The sequence below is a fragment of the Asparagus officinalis genome, chromosome 8, assembly GCF_001876935.1.
Source record: "Asparagus officinalis chromosome 8, Aspof.V1, whole genome shotgun sequence".
NCBI classification, from domain to species: domain Eukaryota; kingdom Viridiplantae; phylum Streptophyta; class Magnoliopsida; order Asparagales; family Asparagaceae; genus Asparagus; species Asparagus officinalis.
In genome coordinates, this window is record NC_033801.1 from 124,299,117 (window position 1) to 124,316,394 (window position 17,278).

General features: G+C 37.9%; 1 protein-coding gene across 1 annotated transcript in view; it reads left to right on the forward strand.

Annotated features, from left to right (window-relative positions):
* LOC109822389 (myb-related protein 306-like) overlaps positions 16,362-17,278 on the forward strand; it is a 1,519-nt gene continuing 602 nt past the window's right edge. The window contains exons 1-2 of the mRNA XM_020388582.1: positions 16,362-16,625; positions 16,723-16,852. Coding sequence (XP_020244171.1) covers positions 16,445-16,625; positions 16,723-16,852 — 311 coding nt within the window. The 5' untranslated portion in view covers positions 16,362-16,444. The remainder of the gene's footprint in view (positions 16,626-16,722; positions 16,853-17,278) is intronic.

Here is a 17,278-nt window from a genome sequence, read left to right on the forward strand (position 1 = left end):
AAAATTTTGTTGACTACAATGCATTCCAGTTAATATAATCGAGAGACTGATTCCGCTGTCAAAATTTTTATTTCCTCCATTTTTTTCTTTTGATCCTTTTAGTGTTTTCTTTTGTGCATTTGAGCATCCATATATAATATAATTTTATGCAACTCTTGAGGTCCAAGTCGAAGGAACTAGATTAGTTGTGAAATAATTAATGCATAATTAATTAAGAGAATTTGATTAGTCAATCAAAGAAGATACATGAACACTTTAATTATGGGTTCATTTCTCACCACTGTTCATATTAAATGCATTATTAGTAGGTTCAGAAGGGTAGATGTCATTAATTAATTTGACAGTAGGATCTAATTATTATATTGTAATAGTTTTGTTATGGGAAAAAATATATATTAAGACACATCCAAACTAAACTGAAAACCTAAAACCACAATAAAATAATATGGACAAACGTTGCTCCTTATCAGACTGCAGGATATTGTGTAAAAACGGTAGTGGGTCTTCGAACCATTCTACAAAATCATAAATTTTCTTAGCTCTTCGGACCAATACATGAGCTATTACATTCCTCATTTAACGAACTATCTGAAAATCTTATTCCTCGAGTCATGTGCAACATCGTTGAATATCACCCACAAGATGTTTGAAAATCGAGTGTTGCTCTGTACCATTTTGGATATCTCTAATTACCGCATCCGCATCTTCTTCAAAAATTATTTTTCCACATCTAGTGTCAAGAGCAAATGTAATAGCTTCCCACACCGCTTGGAAATCTGCATACTTAGAATTACCTCGTATCCAAATATTATGATAAATAATTGCAATAGTTAGTAATTTATTATGATAGTTTTATATGCTATTTCTAGAGTATATATGTATGATAAGAGATTAACATTTATATTAGTATTCCTCTCTGCGAATTTTTCATATATCAGACACACATATTAATATATTATAGTATTAGATTAGATGTTAAAATTTTAATTAAATATTAAATTATCTTAAATTACAATATAATTTATAAATATAAGTTATCATATTATTATCTTATATATTAAAATTGTATATTTATTGTATAATACCTAATATCTAAAGTGAAATATTTTTCTTATTTAACATAAGACTGACATGGTTAAAATTTATGATATATATTAGTTGTTATGTTTATTGCAAGAATAATTCTAGTGTAATAAATAAAATGTGAATAAAATTAAAGGAATATGATTAAATTTTATAATATATATTTAGTTTTTAATACTGGTACTTATGTTTATTGCATGAATAATTATAGTGCAATAAATATTATGAATTAAATAAATTTCAAGACATTATTGAAAATTATTAAAATTTAGAGGGATAAAAGAGTCAATCAAAAGTTTTAACAACCCAATCCTCTTTTATAAACACTAGTATAGTGCACGTGCGATGCACGTGTAACCACTTTCATGTCTAAGCACAGAGGAGGAAAGCAACAATTCAAGGGCCTGATAATATAAACTTTGACTGATGTTTATGAAACATTAAGCCCAGTCACCTGTTTATCAATTTCTCAAATCTGGTTGTTGTAACTTTCAGCAATACCAATCACAACAAAGTGAATTACGAATGGAGGGAAACTTTTTCCTTTCAAACTACGATACAAAGTATAATAGCATAGACATCTTGCAGAAAGCATAGATAACTATGTACAGAAACTAAAAATAAAAATGAGATGAAGCTAGCTTATCATCTGCAGTTGAGGCCATGTGCTATTCATTATTGACGAAGAATAATACAATCTTGTTAGAGCACCGATGTTGGAGCTACATCATGTCGCTCCAATAGTCCACAAGACCGTTGTCATCAAGGTTGGTCAATACACGAAATTAAAAAATGGCTGGGTTTGTTGGCGCGAAAATGATAGATTGTTTCAGCAAGCTATATATATATGTTTTACAGGAGAGATATCAGTATTTTTTGTTATGGTGAATGGATTGTGGAGAAGGAGGCAGGGATGAGGGAGTTATATATTGTTGAATATAGAGGTTATGATACGGAGGGGATGGAGAGGGTTTTGATTTGAATGAGGAGTTAAAGAAGATTAATAGTGTCGTACGTTAGTTGAGAAGGAAAATTATTAAATGTGTCTTTTGTGCTTTAATCATTGTGCCTTCTCCTTAAATTCCTTTATTGAGGAAAATCAAACGCAATCCCGTTGAAGAATCGCCCAATGTAAATCCTCTAACATAAAGTTTTCAGGCTTACTTGAATAGTAAATAATATACAGATCATTGCAGTGCTCTTTATGCTTTATTATTTTAGAACATCCATCCTATTATGTTCAAATTATGTGAGGTGGAAATAAGAAATGATCATGCAAACTTAATTTTTAGTTTCTTACTTTCTTTCCTTCCTTTTGCTATTATCATAACCGAATTTGATGATGGGATGTTACAGAAGTGTAAACAACATTTAGTACATAATTAAAAGTACATTTGTTTCGAGTTTTAATTTATTGTTATTATCATAACCGCTCTATTTAAATATTGTGATTACCACAAAATAAAAACCATTTATACCACATTTATGACTTTTAAAATAAAATAATTTGGGAGTTATGAGTATGTATTTAATTGGGGTTATGACTTGCACGTTTATGACTTTTAGGGGGTGTTTGGTTCAATTTCTAGAAATTATAGGAAATGTTTTCCACTTAAAATATGATTTCCTTGTATTTCTTAAAAAAACTATAGGAAAAATTTTGAGAAATCAAAAAGTACAAATTTTCTTGTTTTTTGTACTTTGCTTGTTTGGTTCAAAACAAGAAAATAGCTCATAACTTTATAGAAAATAACAAGATTTGGTAGGTTTTTAATTAAATATGGTATGTGTCAGATTTCTGGTGATTTCCTCTTATTTTGAGAGGAAATTGCTTTTTGTAAAATTTGGTAGGTTTTGATATTTTATAGAAAATATTTCTGTAAATTTTTTGTTGAACCAAACACAATTTACAGAAATCTCTGGAAAACTTTTAATTACAAATTTACCATTGTCAGATGTTTTGAGAAAAGTTTTCTCAAAAAGTGTGCAACCAAACAGCCCCTTAAAATAAAATTATTTGGGAGTTATGAGTACGCATTTAATTGGGGGTTATGCTATGATTTATGTATGGATGCATGGATGCATGGATGCATGTATTTTATGTATTATGAGTATGCATTTAATTAGGGGTTATGCTATGGTTTATGTATGGATGCATGTATTTTATGTATGTATATATATGTTTCAAAGGGTATTTTCGGAAGAAATGTTTTAACATCCCAATCCACTTTTATAATAGTATTAGATTAGAAGATAGATATAGATATAGCTATAGATGATTACCTGCGTAACCATGAAAGGTAAAGAGGTCAGCGGGTATGGATTAGAGATGTATATGAGAACTTAGTAGATGTAACGTTGACAGTACATGCGGATAATCATCATTCTGTCTTTGTGTTTTTATTTTCATGATAGATTGAGTCCCTGGCAATCCACAAGGCTGCTCGATGAATTTGGCGATGAATCGTTGGAGGCATCATCGTACTTCTGTCGTTTGACTAACAATTATGCTCCCAAGAGCTCTGTTTGGAGCGCGTATGCCAGTATGTCCTCATATTTTGATTAGAAAAAAAAAACTTAGATAAACTTTTTTTTGATCACCCTCTGTTTAAGTCCAAGATGAAAACAAAGCCACCCGATCCTTAATTAATAGTGTTAAAGAGCGTCCAGGAGCATTGTTGGTGAAGAGAGAGATATAGAGAGGTTTGGGGGAGAGTTAAAACATAGTGGGAAATACTGGACCCGATGGCGTGTTGCTACGGGGACCCAAAATATGGGACCAAGGGAGGAGACAGGTGATGTGTCCCCTCCCTATTGCATAAGTGGTGTCACTATATAATTAATAGTGTTTAATGTACGTATATAGACCCTTTGTACTATCACCATTAAACTTATCCCCGTAATTCTATTGTTGTAGATAGACTACCTGAGTGTTTTTTTTAATTTTATATATTTTATTTTTTCGTCATTAGCTGTGTCTTTCTCCTAGTGCTCTTTTATTCTTCTTTGGGTTGTTTTGCTATTAATGAAACACGGGAAAATTACTCGCCGTTTCTCTCTGAAAAAAAAGATAATTAACCAAAAATAATATAAAAAATAGTTTTTTCACTCAGAGGGACCACAGGGGGAGTAAATTTAACTTGGTGAAGTACAGGGGTGTTGTGCCTCGAGAAACCAAACCAATCGTCGAGAAAGATAAAGAACCAACAAAAAATTGTAGGATCTGAAATAGATACACTAGAACACTAGAGGGGGGGGGGGGTTGAATAGTGTTCTCTTAAAATTATTGCAAAGTAGATAATAAATTGCAAAGAAAAATGGCAATCTCAAAATTTTGCAAACACAAACACAAGGATTTTATACTGGTTCCACCAATCCGGTGTACATTCAGTCCCCAAGCAAATCCCGCTTGAGAGTTTTCACTATGATTTTGAATAAACTTATAAAATCAAACGCAAACCTGACCAATTTGCAAGTCCCTGCAAATTGCAATACCAATTGACAAACTCCTTGCCAATTTGAACACCAATCTCTAAGCCAAGAGATTTACCCTCTCACAACCAAGAGAAAAACTTGTTGTAGTAAGAACACAATGATCCTATAAGCCTTGAATGTGTAATGAAGTGCAGCAGTGGCTTAGAATTCTTTTAATCTCTGTAAAATTGCCTAATTGATTTGTTTTTGATGAAAGTATATAGGCAATTTTAGAAACTCTTCTTTTTCAGAAAATCAGAATGTTTTTCACTTGAAAAATTGCACAAAAATCAAAGCTTATGGGTATGTATGTCTTGAGTATCTCTTTGAAAATAATTGTTGATATAGCTCTGATACTGCAAAACAAATGTTAACACATAATACACACAATATATAATATTTGTTATCATCAAAATAAACTAATCTTGGGGTCAAGATTCCTAACAGTATTGTCTGGTTAGCCCACGAGTGGAGTGGTGCAAAAGTTTATGAATTGTTTAGCTCACGAGTGAAGTGATGCAAAAACTTAGTGAACTCTGTGGAAGATGGAATTATAGTTGAATTGAAACATACTCACAAATTAAAGGAGAGTAATAAACATAATTCTAGTTAAATTTTTATTTTCTCGGGTACCTTAATAAAAATATTAAGCACTTTAGTAGCATTTTATATTATATCGATCATTAGGATTAGCCCTTAGGAATCCAAATCCACATAGAATTTGGTTTCCATTTATTAACATAAGTGTAATTCTTTGAATTGCAAACTTCATACATATAAGATGAAATATAATCATTCATATCATGAATATTCAAATTCTTAGGAATCAATATATACTTATTTTGTTTAGCATGAATATTCTTATTATTATTCTTCAAAACATAATCATTCTTTGTAAAATACTTAGGAACAAATCCAATGCCAAAATGATTGTTTGAAGATTTTTGAAATGAGAGCAAATTATTCAAATTCTCTTTACTTTTATTGAATTTACTAACATTCAAACATATATCATCATATTTTAATTTAATAGAAGAAATATCTTTATCTAAAACATTAATGCGAATTTTTAAATCATTGCATTCTGATTTTAGATAAACATTCTCATTAGTCAAAATATGATTTTCTTTAAGCAAGGATTTATTTTCCTCTTTCAATTCAATTACTTGAGAATTAGAAATAGTAGAAGAATTAAAATCAGAAATTTCTTCAAGTAATCTTTTATTTTCACCTTTAAGAAAATTATGTGAAGCCTTTAATCTCAAAAATGTTTCATATAATTCATTGAAAGCATCTAATAATTCTTCATTATTGCATACCTCATCTTCTTGTGCCATGAAGCACATGTGAGCGGATTCCTTTTTTTGTTCTTTCATTTTGAATAACTCAAACCTGTGCACAAGAACAGATATTTTAGTTTCTTTAACTTTATTTGTACCTTCGTGTGTTATCTCTAATGTATGCCAAATTTGATGGGCTGAATTGCAAGTAGACACGCGATTGAACTCGTTCTTGTCCAAAGCACAAAATAGAGCATTCATTGCTTTTGAGTCCAAATTCACTTTAGTCCTTTGAACAACTGACCATTCGGTATATGGAGTGGTTGGCTTTGTGAATTCGGTCTCTACAATGTTCCAAAGGTCGTAGCCAAGAGATTGGAGGTAGATCTTCATCCGACACTTCCAATAGTTGTAGTTTATGCCATCGAATAGAGGTGGTCGTTGTGTGGAATATCCCTCTTTGAATTATGATGTATTTGTTGATGCCATCTTTCACCTTGCTCTGATACCAAATGTAGGATCTGAAATAGATACACTAGAACACTAGAGGGGGGGATGAATAGTGTTCTCTTAAAATTATTGCAAAGTAGATAATAAATTGCAAAGAAAAATGGCAATCTCAGAAATTTGCAAACACAAACACAAGGATTTTATACTGGTTCCACCAATCCGGTGTACATCCAGTCCCCAAGCAAATCCCGCTTGAGAGTTTTCACTATGATTTTGAATAAACTTACAAAATCAAACGCAAACCTGACTAATTTGCAAGTCCCTGCAAATTGCAATACCAATTGACAAACTCCTTGCCAATTTGAACACCAATCTCTAAGCCAAGAGATTTACCCTCTCACAACCGAGAGAAAAACTTGTTGTAGTAAGAACACAATGATCCTATAGGCCTTGAATGTGTAATGAAGTGCAGCAGTGGCTTAGAATTCTTTTAATCTCTGTAAAATTGCCTAATTGATTTGTTTTTGATGAAAGTATATAGGCAATTTCAGAAACTCTTCTTTTTCAGAAAATCAGAATGTTTTTCACTTGAAAAATTGCACAAAAATCAAAGCTTATGGGTATGTATGCCTTGAGCATCTCTTTGAAAATAATTGTTGATATAGCTCTGATACTGCAAAACAAATGTTAACACATAATACACACAATATATAATATTTGTTATCATCAAAATAAACTAATCTTGGGGTCAAGATTCCTAACAAAAATCAATAGCACAAACAATCAAACACTAATTTTACGTGGTTCGGCAAGATGCCTACGTACACGGGGCAAGGAGGGGGAGAGTTTTCACTATTAGAAATCAAGAGGAACAACTAGGGTTACAATCTCTCACCAAAACCCTCAACAACTCACTCTTAATCTCTCCAATTGCTCCTAGAATAGAAGCCCAAAGAAAACCATCACAATTTGCTCAAAAACTCCTGCCATGCATATCCTAAAAACACCCAAAGGGTATTTATACAAATCCAAAACAAAACGGGTCTGGAAACTGAACCCTGTCATAACCGCTTTGGCGGTCGACCACGCAGGTCTCGCGGTCGACCGCGGCGGTCGACCGCGGCGGTCGACCGAACCCCCAAAACCCAAGAGAAAATCCATTACAGTCATCCATGGTCGACCGCGGCGGTCGACTGCCATCAACTCCGAATCCCAGTAGGTCTGTGTGCATTGGTTCCTTCCTGTTTACTGTAATTCTTCAATTCTTCACCTCGGCGAATGTTTCCACCAAAACTGAGCCGACACCGATCAAACCAATGCCTCAACTGCTGCATCCAGTACGCCATGGCAACAGACTCATGACAACGGACCCCATCCACAACATATCGAGACCCAAACGGGAGTGCGAACACTCAACCCCAAAACAACTATGTCTACTCACCAATTAACTTAGCCTACACCGACTACATCAAATGCCTCATTTGCTAAGACCCAAATGGGAGTACAAACACTCACCCCAAATGTCGATGTCGCTCACCAAAACGGCTGCATCATAAAGACTACCTACGTATCCTCTTGCCCAAGGAATCAAGCCTTCACGTAGTTCACCCAATGACCTCCAAAGGCCCTCAATCCAACCTGCGGCTGATAGCATCATCAACGACCCCAATCTGAAAACAATCCAACACCTCCACCTGAGATGTAACAATGGCCGTATCCAAAACATATCCACCAGCTACATCCAAATCAACTACCTCATCATCTGCACCCATAAATAAATGACTCTCACGCTGTGCCACCTTAGTTGGAATCCCAAATAATGCAGAATGACCTGGAGTATGTGGGGAAATCCCTACCCAATGTGGAGTAGCATCAACCTCCACCCGCTGCGGTATCCCTCTAATCTGATCAATACTCTCTACCTGCCGAGAGTCCAAAGTGACAAACCTACTCAGACCAAACTCAGAAGCTCCCCACTGATAGCCGAACGAGCCTCTGAATCCCAAATGCGCAATCGGATCCAATCTCACATCCACGATGTGACCAAGTACTGGGTAGCCAAATATCCGACGCCAACCAAAAACTGAAGCATCTCCACTAGATCTAACAACTCTATACACAGCAGTCGGCAACCTCATAAGATGACCCAAACCTGTCGAAGCCTGAATACCGGATCCACTGCTCGACAACCAATGCCGATCCTCCTCCAGAAAAGAACGGCTCACTAAATCCGCCATCTCATCACGTCGCCCCACTGTCTCCTCTCCTCTGAAGTGTCTCCAACTGCCATGAGCTCGGCACCAATGCAAGAAAGGACTCCTACTAGAATAAGTACGACTGGTAACCTTTCTACCCATACACCTCCTCCAACTGTTGGGGACTACTAGGGCTTTATACCAACGGGACTTGGTTGCAACCCAAATATGCCTAGTACAATCCCCAACATAGGAAACAAAATAACGATTACCTCCCACTGATGCATACATGGAAGGCCCCCCAATGCCTGACTGAACACCTCCAATAAGACCCCTCGATCGGTGGATAGAAGTGCTGAACTCCACCTCGGTCTCCTCGCTCATCCCAATGTGCTCACAGGATTTCAATCTGCAGGTCATAGCACTCCTCAACAATCTGTGCATGGCATAACCAATAATATATCCCAGTACCAAACAATGCCACAGTCTAGCCATAGAAGTAGTCAGCGCCCTATCAACCACCGTGCTCCCATGTGACCTTCAAGCGAGAATCCGCCAAGGTCACCCTATAGCCTGATGCCTCTAATACCCCAAGTGAAATGATGTTCTTCCTCAGTTGAGGAACGAACCTCACATCAGCCAACTCCCGGATCATCCCGTCACTCATCCGAATCCGAACGGTACCAATACCACCAATAGGACATCTGTGATCATTACCTATGAGAACAGCATCCCCTCTTTCCAACTCCTGAAAGCTGGAGAACCAATCCCTTCTAGGGCATATGTGGTAAGTAGCACTAGAATCCAACATCCACTCGGTGGAGTCGGCAACATCAACTGATGGAAGAGCTGGGCACGAATAACCCGAAGAATCTGAATCTAAAACATCGCCACTAGCCTTGGCAACATTCACCTCTGAAGCTTGAATAGCTTTCCCTTTATTCTTCACGGCTTGCAATTTTGGGCATTCGGCTTTCCAATGTCCATCCTCTTTACAAAAGGCACACTGATTCCTACCAACTGCAGGATGCCCCCCTCTAGACTGCGACCTTCTTCCACGGTTTGGACTTCTAGCTCTTGCAACCAATGCCCCCGCAACCGGCTCGATGGAAGTCTCCTTGTCCTTCTTTCGAAGTTGATAGTTCACAAGGGCTACGGTGACCTCACTATACGAAAGAGATGCCTTTCCATTAATAAGAGTGAGGACAAAGGTCTCATATTCCTTGTCGGGCAAGGAACTCAATAACAACAATGCTTTATCCTCATATTCAACAATGACATCTACGTTCGCCAAATCTGCAAGTAGCTTCGTGTAGTGGTTCATGTGATCACTAATGGATATCCCCTTCTTCAATTGGAATCAAATGCAAATAATTTTTGACGTTCTTCGTCAAATATTTACCCCTTAGGACCTCCCAAATCTTCTTTGCCGAAGTTTCATTCATCACATCATATTTTAGATCTTGGGTAAGGCAAGACCTAATCACACCACACACCGTTCTATTCATTTTATTCCAAACCTTTTCATCAACGTCGACCGATTTCCCGTCCAACTCCAATGTATCTTCCAAATTTTGCGCATTTAGCGCATCCATGACTTCGCATCGCCAAAGTCCAAAATTATTTGTGCCGTTGAACTTTTCCACATCTATTTTCATAGAATGTATATTCAAACTTTGGACGGCTTTCACACCAGAAGAACCCTCCCCACTTTTATCTTTTTCAGCCATATATCTCAAAACACCCAAACAATTACGGAACAAATAGGAAATAGATCCAACTTGAAAAAAGATAGAAACTTTACCACAAAGATCCAATCTTTATCACCAATCGAAGCTCTAGATGAACTTCCCAACTGATCTATACCTCCAAAAAGCCCAAGCGTTGCCCGAAGCTCTGATACCAATTGTTGTGCCTCGAGAAACCAAACCAATCGCCGAGAAAGATAAAGAACCAACAAAAAATCAATAGCACAAACAATCAAACACCAGTTTTACGTGGTTTGGCAAGATGCCTACGTCCACGGGGCAAGGAGGGGGAGAGTTTTTACTATTAGAAATCAAGAGGAACAAACTAGAGTTATAATCTCTCACCAAAACCCTCAACAACTCACTCTTAATCTCTCCAATTGCTCCTAGAATAGAAGCCCAAAGAAAACCCTCACAATCTGCTCAAAAACTCCTGCCATGCATACCCTAAAAACACCCAAAGGGTATTTATATAGATCCAAAACGAAACGGGTCTGGAAACTGAACCCTGTCATAACCGCTTCGGCGGTCGACCGCGACTGTCGACCGCGCAGGTCTCGCGGTCGACCGCGGCGGTCGACCGAACCCCCAAAACCCGAGAGAAAATCCATTACAGTCATCCACGGTCGATCGCGGCGGTCGACCACCATCAACTCCGAATCCCAGTAGGTCTGTGTGCATGTTAGCGGTCGACCGCGGCGGTCGACCGCCAGTCTGTCTGCTGGTTCCTTCCTGTTTACTATAATTCTTCAAGGGGGTCTATTTACAACCATTAACAATTATAAATCCTAAACCAATTAACTCAATAGATAGCAAAAACTGATTGAGGGTAGCCTATAGTGGAAAATATAAAGTTTAATTGGGGTTATTAACTATACCTAATGGTACATAACGAGGAGGGGATCCTATGAAGTGTGACATGACACCACTTTGACATAGGTGGATCCGCCCCTAACTGGACCCACACACTCTCTCCCCTCTCTGTCCCACTCTTCAGTAACAAGCGCCCCCGGTGCGCTCGTTAGCAAATTCTTCAAACAAATGCGTCTTACAAGCGTTGTATTTTCTGGACAGGATAAGGAAAACAGAAACTAATTAGGCTAGTAAGTCGGTTAACTATCACTTCATCATTTAATACAGTACATAGTTATCACGCAAATGCATAATAATAAAAAGACCAAATATCGTAAAACCCCTTTACCTTTGAACAATTATTAGAAAACCTCCCTTAACTTTGAAAATATCAGAAAAACCCCCTTAACTTTGGGGGTCATTAGATAACCCCTCTTAACCAGAAAAGTTTTCTGATGAAATATCAAAGATAAATGAGGTTTTTTTTTGATAAAATCTAAAAGTTAAAGAGGAGTTTTGTGATAATCCAGATACCGATAATTGTCCAACGTCAAGGGGGTTTTCTGATATTCAGCCTAAATAACCCTGCATCAAGAAACTTTAGCACCGTAGGACGCTTTGTGCATGTTACGGTCTGCAGTCATTCACCTGAAAGAAAGAACATGCATGCAATCCTAACACAGAGACAAGTATATATAAGACGTAAGGAACCTGTAGAAACCACTTAGGTGCAACCTTCATACATTTTAGTCCTTTTCTAAAGTTTCTAAGGACATAAATGGAAAGCTTGTCTATTTTCAATTTATTCGACGCGAAAAGTAATGTAATGTAGAAATAGCGAACACAACGACGAAGACCGCAAGAAAAGACGAATAACAGGTTTTGGGTGCATGACGGTCGACCGCGAGCAGCGCGGCGGTCGACCGCAAATATGCACGAAACATGGAAAAGTCTCTGGACTTTTCGCGGTTGACCGCGTCGACTAGCGCGACGGTCGACCGCGAGACCCTGTGTTTTTTAGGCTCTGTCATTGGCCACGGTCGATCGGTCGACCGTGGGAGACCGCTGTGCTTTTTAGGTTCTGTCATTGTCCACGGTCGACCGCAGCCTGGTGGATCGGGTCTGGGCCTGAGTTTGGTTTCCTATTCTGTTTGAGATTAGTGTTTACTATAAATACAAACACACGTTTTAGGGTTTCTTTGGCTTTGATTGAAAATTGTTTTGGGGATATTGGAGCACAGAAAAGAGAGAACTTTCTGAGCTATTGGTTAGGATTATCGTTTGAGAGATTGAGAGCTTTGTTGGTGAGATTAGTTGATTGGTTTGAGCGATTTGTAATCTAGGTTTGTACTCTCCTTCTTTATAGTGAAAAACCCATCCCATTTCTTGCCAAGTGGACGTAGGCAACTTGCCGAACCACGATAAAATTGGTTGTTTGTGTTTTGTGCTGTTATTTTGATTTGGTTGGTCTTTATCTCGGCATTTGTTTTAGTTCCTCGAAGCACATCGGTTTGGTTTTGGCTTCCGCCGCGCCCAACAAGTAGTATCAGAGCTCCGGCTACGCTTGGGTTATTTGGAGGAGTAGATCGCTTTGGAAGTTTGTTTAGAGCTTCAGTTGGTGGTAAATGTGGGATTTTTCATATTTGTGGATCTCGTTTCCGTCGTGTGGGGTGAGATCTTTCGGAGACTCTTGCTAGGATTTTAATTGGAGGTAAAAATCTCTCCTTTATCAGTTTGGATCTATTCTTCGTTTGTTCCATATTGGTTTGTTGGTGCTTTGAGAATTATGGCTGAGAAAGAAGGATTTGAGGCTGGGATATTTGATTGTTGATACGGTACATTGGATTATTGAGAAGTGCATTGACCTGCATATTGAAGCCCTTTGAGCACATTGGTATGAGCAAAGAGACCGATGTGGAGTTTGACACTTCTATCCATCGATTGAGGGGTCTTCTAAGTGGTGTTCATTCAGGTATTTGGGGGCCTTTCAAGGAGGCATCATTGGAAGGTAATTGATATTTGGTTTCCTATATTGGGGATTATACTAGACATTTGTGGGTTACAACTAAGTCCCGTTGGTTTAAAGTCCCAGTAGTCAATAACAGTTGAAGAAAGTGTATTGGCAGAAAGGGAATTCGTTGTTCTAATTTTAGTAGGGGCTCTTTCTTGCATTTGTGCTGAGCTCACGACAGTTTGAGACACTTTATTGGAGGGGAAACATTAGGGCAACGAGATGAGATGGCATTTTTGATTGGTCGTTCCTTTCTAGAGGAGGCCGATTGGCGCGTGACGTCGAGCATTGATTTTGGTGTTGAGGCTTCGACATGTTTGGGTCATCTTAATCATAGGTTACCTACTATTGCATTTGGAGATTTAGGATCTGGTGGAGCTGCTTCAGATTTTGGGTTGCGTCAGATGTTTGGTTGCCCAACATTTGGTCACATCGAGGATGTGAGATTTGATCCGATTACACATTTGGGATTCAGAGACTCGTTTGGTTATCAGTTCAGGAATGTCACATTTGGCTCTCAACAGGTGGAGAGTGTTGATCAGATCGTTGGGATATCACAGCAGGTGAAGTGTGCTGCTACTTCACGTAGGGTGGAGATTACTCCACATACTCCAGATCATACTGTATCGTTTGGGATTTCAGCTGAGGTGACACAGTTTGGGGATTATTTGGATTTGGATGCAGATGATGAGTTGGTTGATCCAAGTGCAGCTGGTGGACATAGTTCGATTTGGATATGGCCATTGGTTCATCTCAGTTAGAGGTGTTTGGTTTGTTTCACTTTGGGGCCATTGGAAGAGCTATCAGTCACAGATTTATTGGTGAAGAGTTGAGAACTCTTCTATTGAATTGAGGGCCTTTGGAGGCTATTGGGTGAATTACGTCAAGGCTTGATTTCTTAGGCAAGAGGATACGTAGGCAGTCATTTATGATGCAGCCGGTTTGGTGAGTTGATACCGATGTTTGGAGAGTGATCACATTCTCATTTGGGTCTCGACTTAGTTGTGGATTGAGTCCATTGTCGTGGTTTTGTTCCACTTCATACTGAACGCAACAAGCGAGACATTTGTTTTGGTTGGTATCAGCTCAATTTTGGAAGAAACTTCACCGAGGTGGAGAATTATAAAAATGACAAACACAGCAATGAAGAGCACAGGAAAAGACGAAGAACAAGTTTTGGGTGCCTGGCCGTCGACCGCGAGTGGCGCGGCAGTCGACAGCAAACATGCACGAAACATGGAAAAGTCGCTGGACTTTTCATGGTCGACCGCGTCGACTGGCGCGGCGCTCGACCGCGAGACCCTGTAAGTATTTTTTGGGTTCTGTCGTTGGCCACGGTCGACCGCGATTGGCGCGCGGTCGACCGTTGACCGAGTCTGGGCCTGAGTTTGATTTCCTATTCTGTTTGGGATTGGTGTTTGCTATAAATACAAACACACGTTTTAGGGATTTTTTGGCTTTGATTGAGAATTATTTTGGGGATATTGGAGCACAGAAAAGAGAGATCTTTCTGAGCTATTGATTAGGGTTATTGTTTGAGAGATTAAGAGCTTTGTTGGTGAGATTAGTTGATTGGTTTGAGCGATTTGTAATCTCAGTTTGTACTCTCCTTCTCTATAGTGAAAAACCCATCCCATTTCTTGCCCCGTGGACGTAGGCAACTTGCTGAATTGGTCGTTTGTGTTTTGTGCTGTTATTTTGATTTGGTTGGCCTTTATCTCGGCGTTTGTTTTGGTTCCTCGAAGCACATCGGTTTAGTTTTGGCTTCCGCCGCGCCCAACATGTATATGCGTGATTTTTCGTTCATCTAAAAACTCCAAGTCAATTTATTTGTTTTTCCTTTTAGATTTAACAGCCAGGAATACTTCTTCCATTAAGTGTGGGTAGGTCTCAGTCAACATTAATAGTCATAAAATAACTTGTAAAAGTCATTTTTCCGAAAAAAATTAAGCTATTAAATTGTAGGCAAACAATGTTTATCAACATAATACCCATTCTTTAATAAAAATTGTGAATAGAATTTAATACCTTAATTTTTTTCGTGCAATAAAAAATAATATGAGAATGAGAGAAAACAAGAGAATATATTAGGTGAGAGGTCACTTACTTGCTAAGGATGTTATGAGAAAGGTATTAATAAAGGAAGAATGCATATTTCGTGCAATAGCAGGAAAAAACTGTTCATCGTCTTTCTTTTTTAGGGTGAATTACACTAAACCCCTATCAACTTTCAATGTTTTGTAGTGAACCCCGTGAACTTTCAAAATCACACTAAATCCCCATGATTTTTTTGGAAATGTATGAAAACCGCCATAAACTTTCTGAGTTTTGTAGATAACCCCATACATTAGAACCAAAAAAACAACATAAAGAGGTATTTGACAGTTCATGGGGGTTTAGTGTAATTTACCTAAAAGTTCACTTGGGGGGGGGGGGGGGGGGGTTCTACAAAAGTTGGGGGGTTTAGTGTGATTTTGAAAGTTTATGGGGGTTCACTACAAAAAACTGAAAGGTTATGGGGGTTTAGTGTAATTTACCCTTCTTTTTATTTGTCAATGTAAGGACACTAGAAGAAATTATGACAAAAAGGGTGATACAAAGAGTCAATGAAAGTTACCAAGAATCTTAATGCAATAGTATAAGGAGTATATGATCATATGCCCATGTAACTTTCTGAAATGCATGAACATAACATATGCATGTACGGTCATGGTTTGCAGTGAACGCACTCCAGACTGTAGATCGATGCTCATGTGGTGCAAACTGTATGCATTTAAACATGTAGCCTTTGAAGCAAATGAGTATTTCTAATGGGATAAATGTACATTAAACGTACAGTGAAAAGATCAGAGATTAAATGGTAGTAAACGTATAAAGTGCAGTCGGATCCATGATATTAAATGTATACCAGATGAATGTTAGGCATTGGATCATTAGATTTTGGGATTCGTGTATAGATTCAAGGGTTGACATCATTTGAGTTCATATTTAACGCTATGGACTGGCTCCACCGGATACTTTCTCCGATCAGAGAGAGATTTTATTTTTTAAGACTTAAAGCTCCCTTATAGACGGATTAGTTACATGGCAAGCCATCCTAGCAAGCAAAGCGTTAACTGAGACCTTATGACACCAGTACAGTTTAAAAGCAATTACTGTGATGCTTTCTACTTTAGAACAAGATTTTGATGATTCATGCGACCGCAGATAAAGGTAAGGAAGGCTCAACTGACTTTCGATAAAAGAAAAAAGAGTAAATGAGTCAGGGAGTTAGATGATAGGTGAAAAAAGAGGGATAAAATAGCTCTCCATTTTTCTAAAGGCCTATATATATATAAGCACTCACATCTCATGAAGCACCAAGAATATCAAAGAAAGAAGAAAGCAAAAAAAAAAAAAATGGGAAGGTCTCCTTGCTGTGAAAAGATTGGAATGAAGAAAGGGCCATGGACACCTGAGGAAGACATCATTCTGGTCTCCTATATTCAAGAACATGGCCCTGGAAACTGGAGAACTGTACCGACGAAAACTGGTATGGTGTCGATAATCTTGCTTGATGAACAAATCAATCAAAATTCAGTCCAGGATTCTGAATTTATTTATTTATTTAATTTTTTGCTTGAGCACAGGATTGATGAGATGTAACAAGAGTTGCAGATTGCGGTGGACGAACTATCTCAGACCGGGGATCAAGAGAGGGAACTTCACTCCTCATGAAGAAGGGATGATCATCCATCTCCAAGCTTTGCTTGGTAACAGGTAAACTACTCTCTCATATTCAAAGAAAAAAAAATTGTGAATAGAACTTAAATCTATACTTGTGCATGAATCAGTTTGTTTCTGGTGAATTTTTTTGTTGGATATAATATATATTTTCCTTTGTCATAGTTTCGGCCGTTTTTGAGATAACCCTTTAAACTTTATAAATATCACCTAAAAGGTTTTGTCAGATGACCCATTTAACTAACCTTGTTAACATGACAGGCACCATACCAGAATCAAAATCGAGCTACGTTAGTTGGAAAACAGGAAAATGTTGGGGGTTATGTGAGGAAACTAAAATTAAAGGGGGTTAAGTGACATTCATGAAGTTTTACGAGGGAATTATTTTAAAAAAAGGGATAAATTTAAAGGGGGTTTATCTGACAAAGAAAAACTCGTGGGTTTTGTGAAATTTGCCAAAAC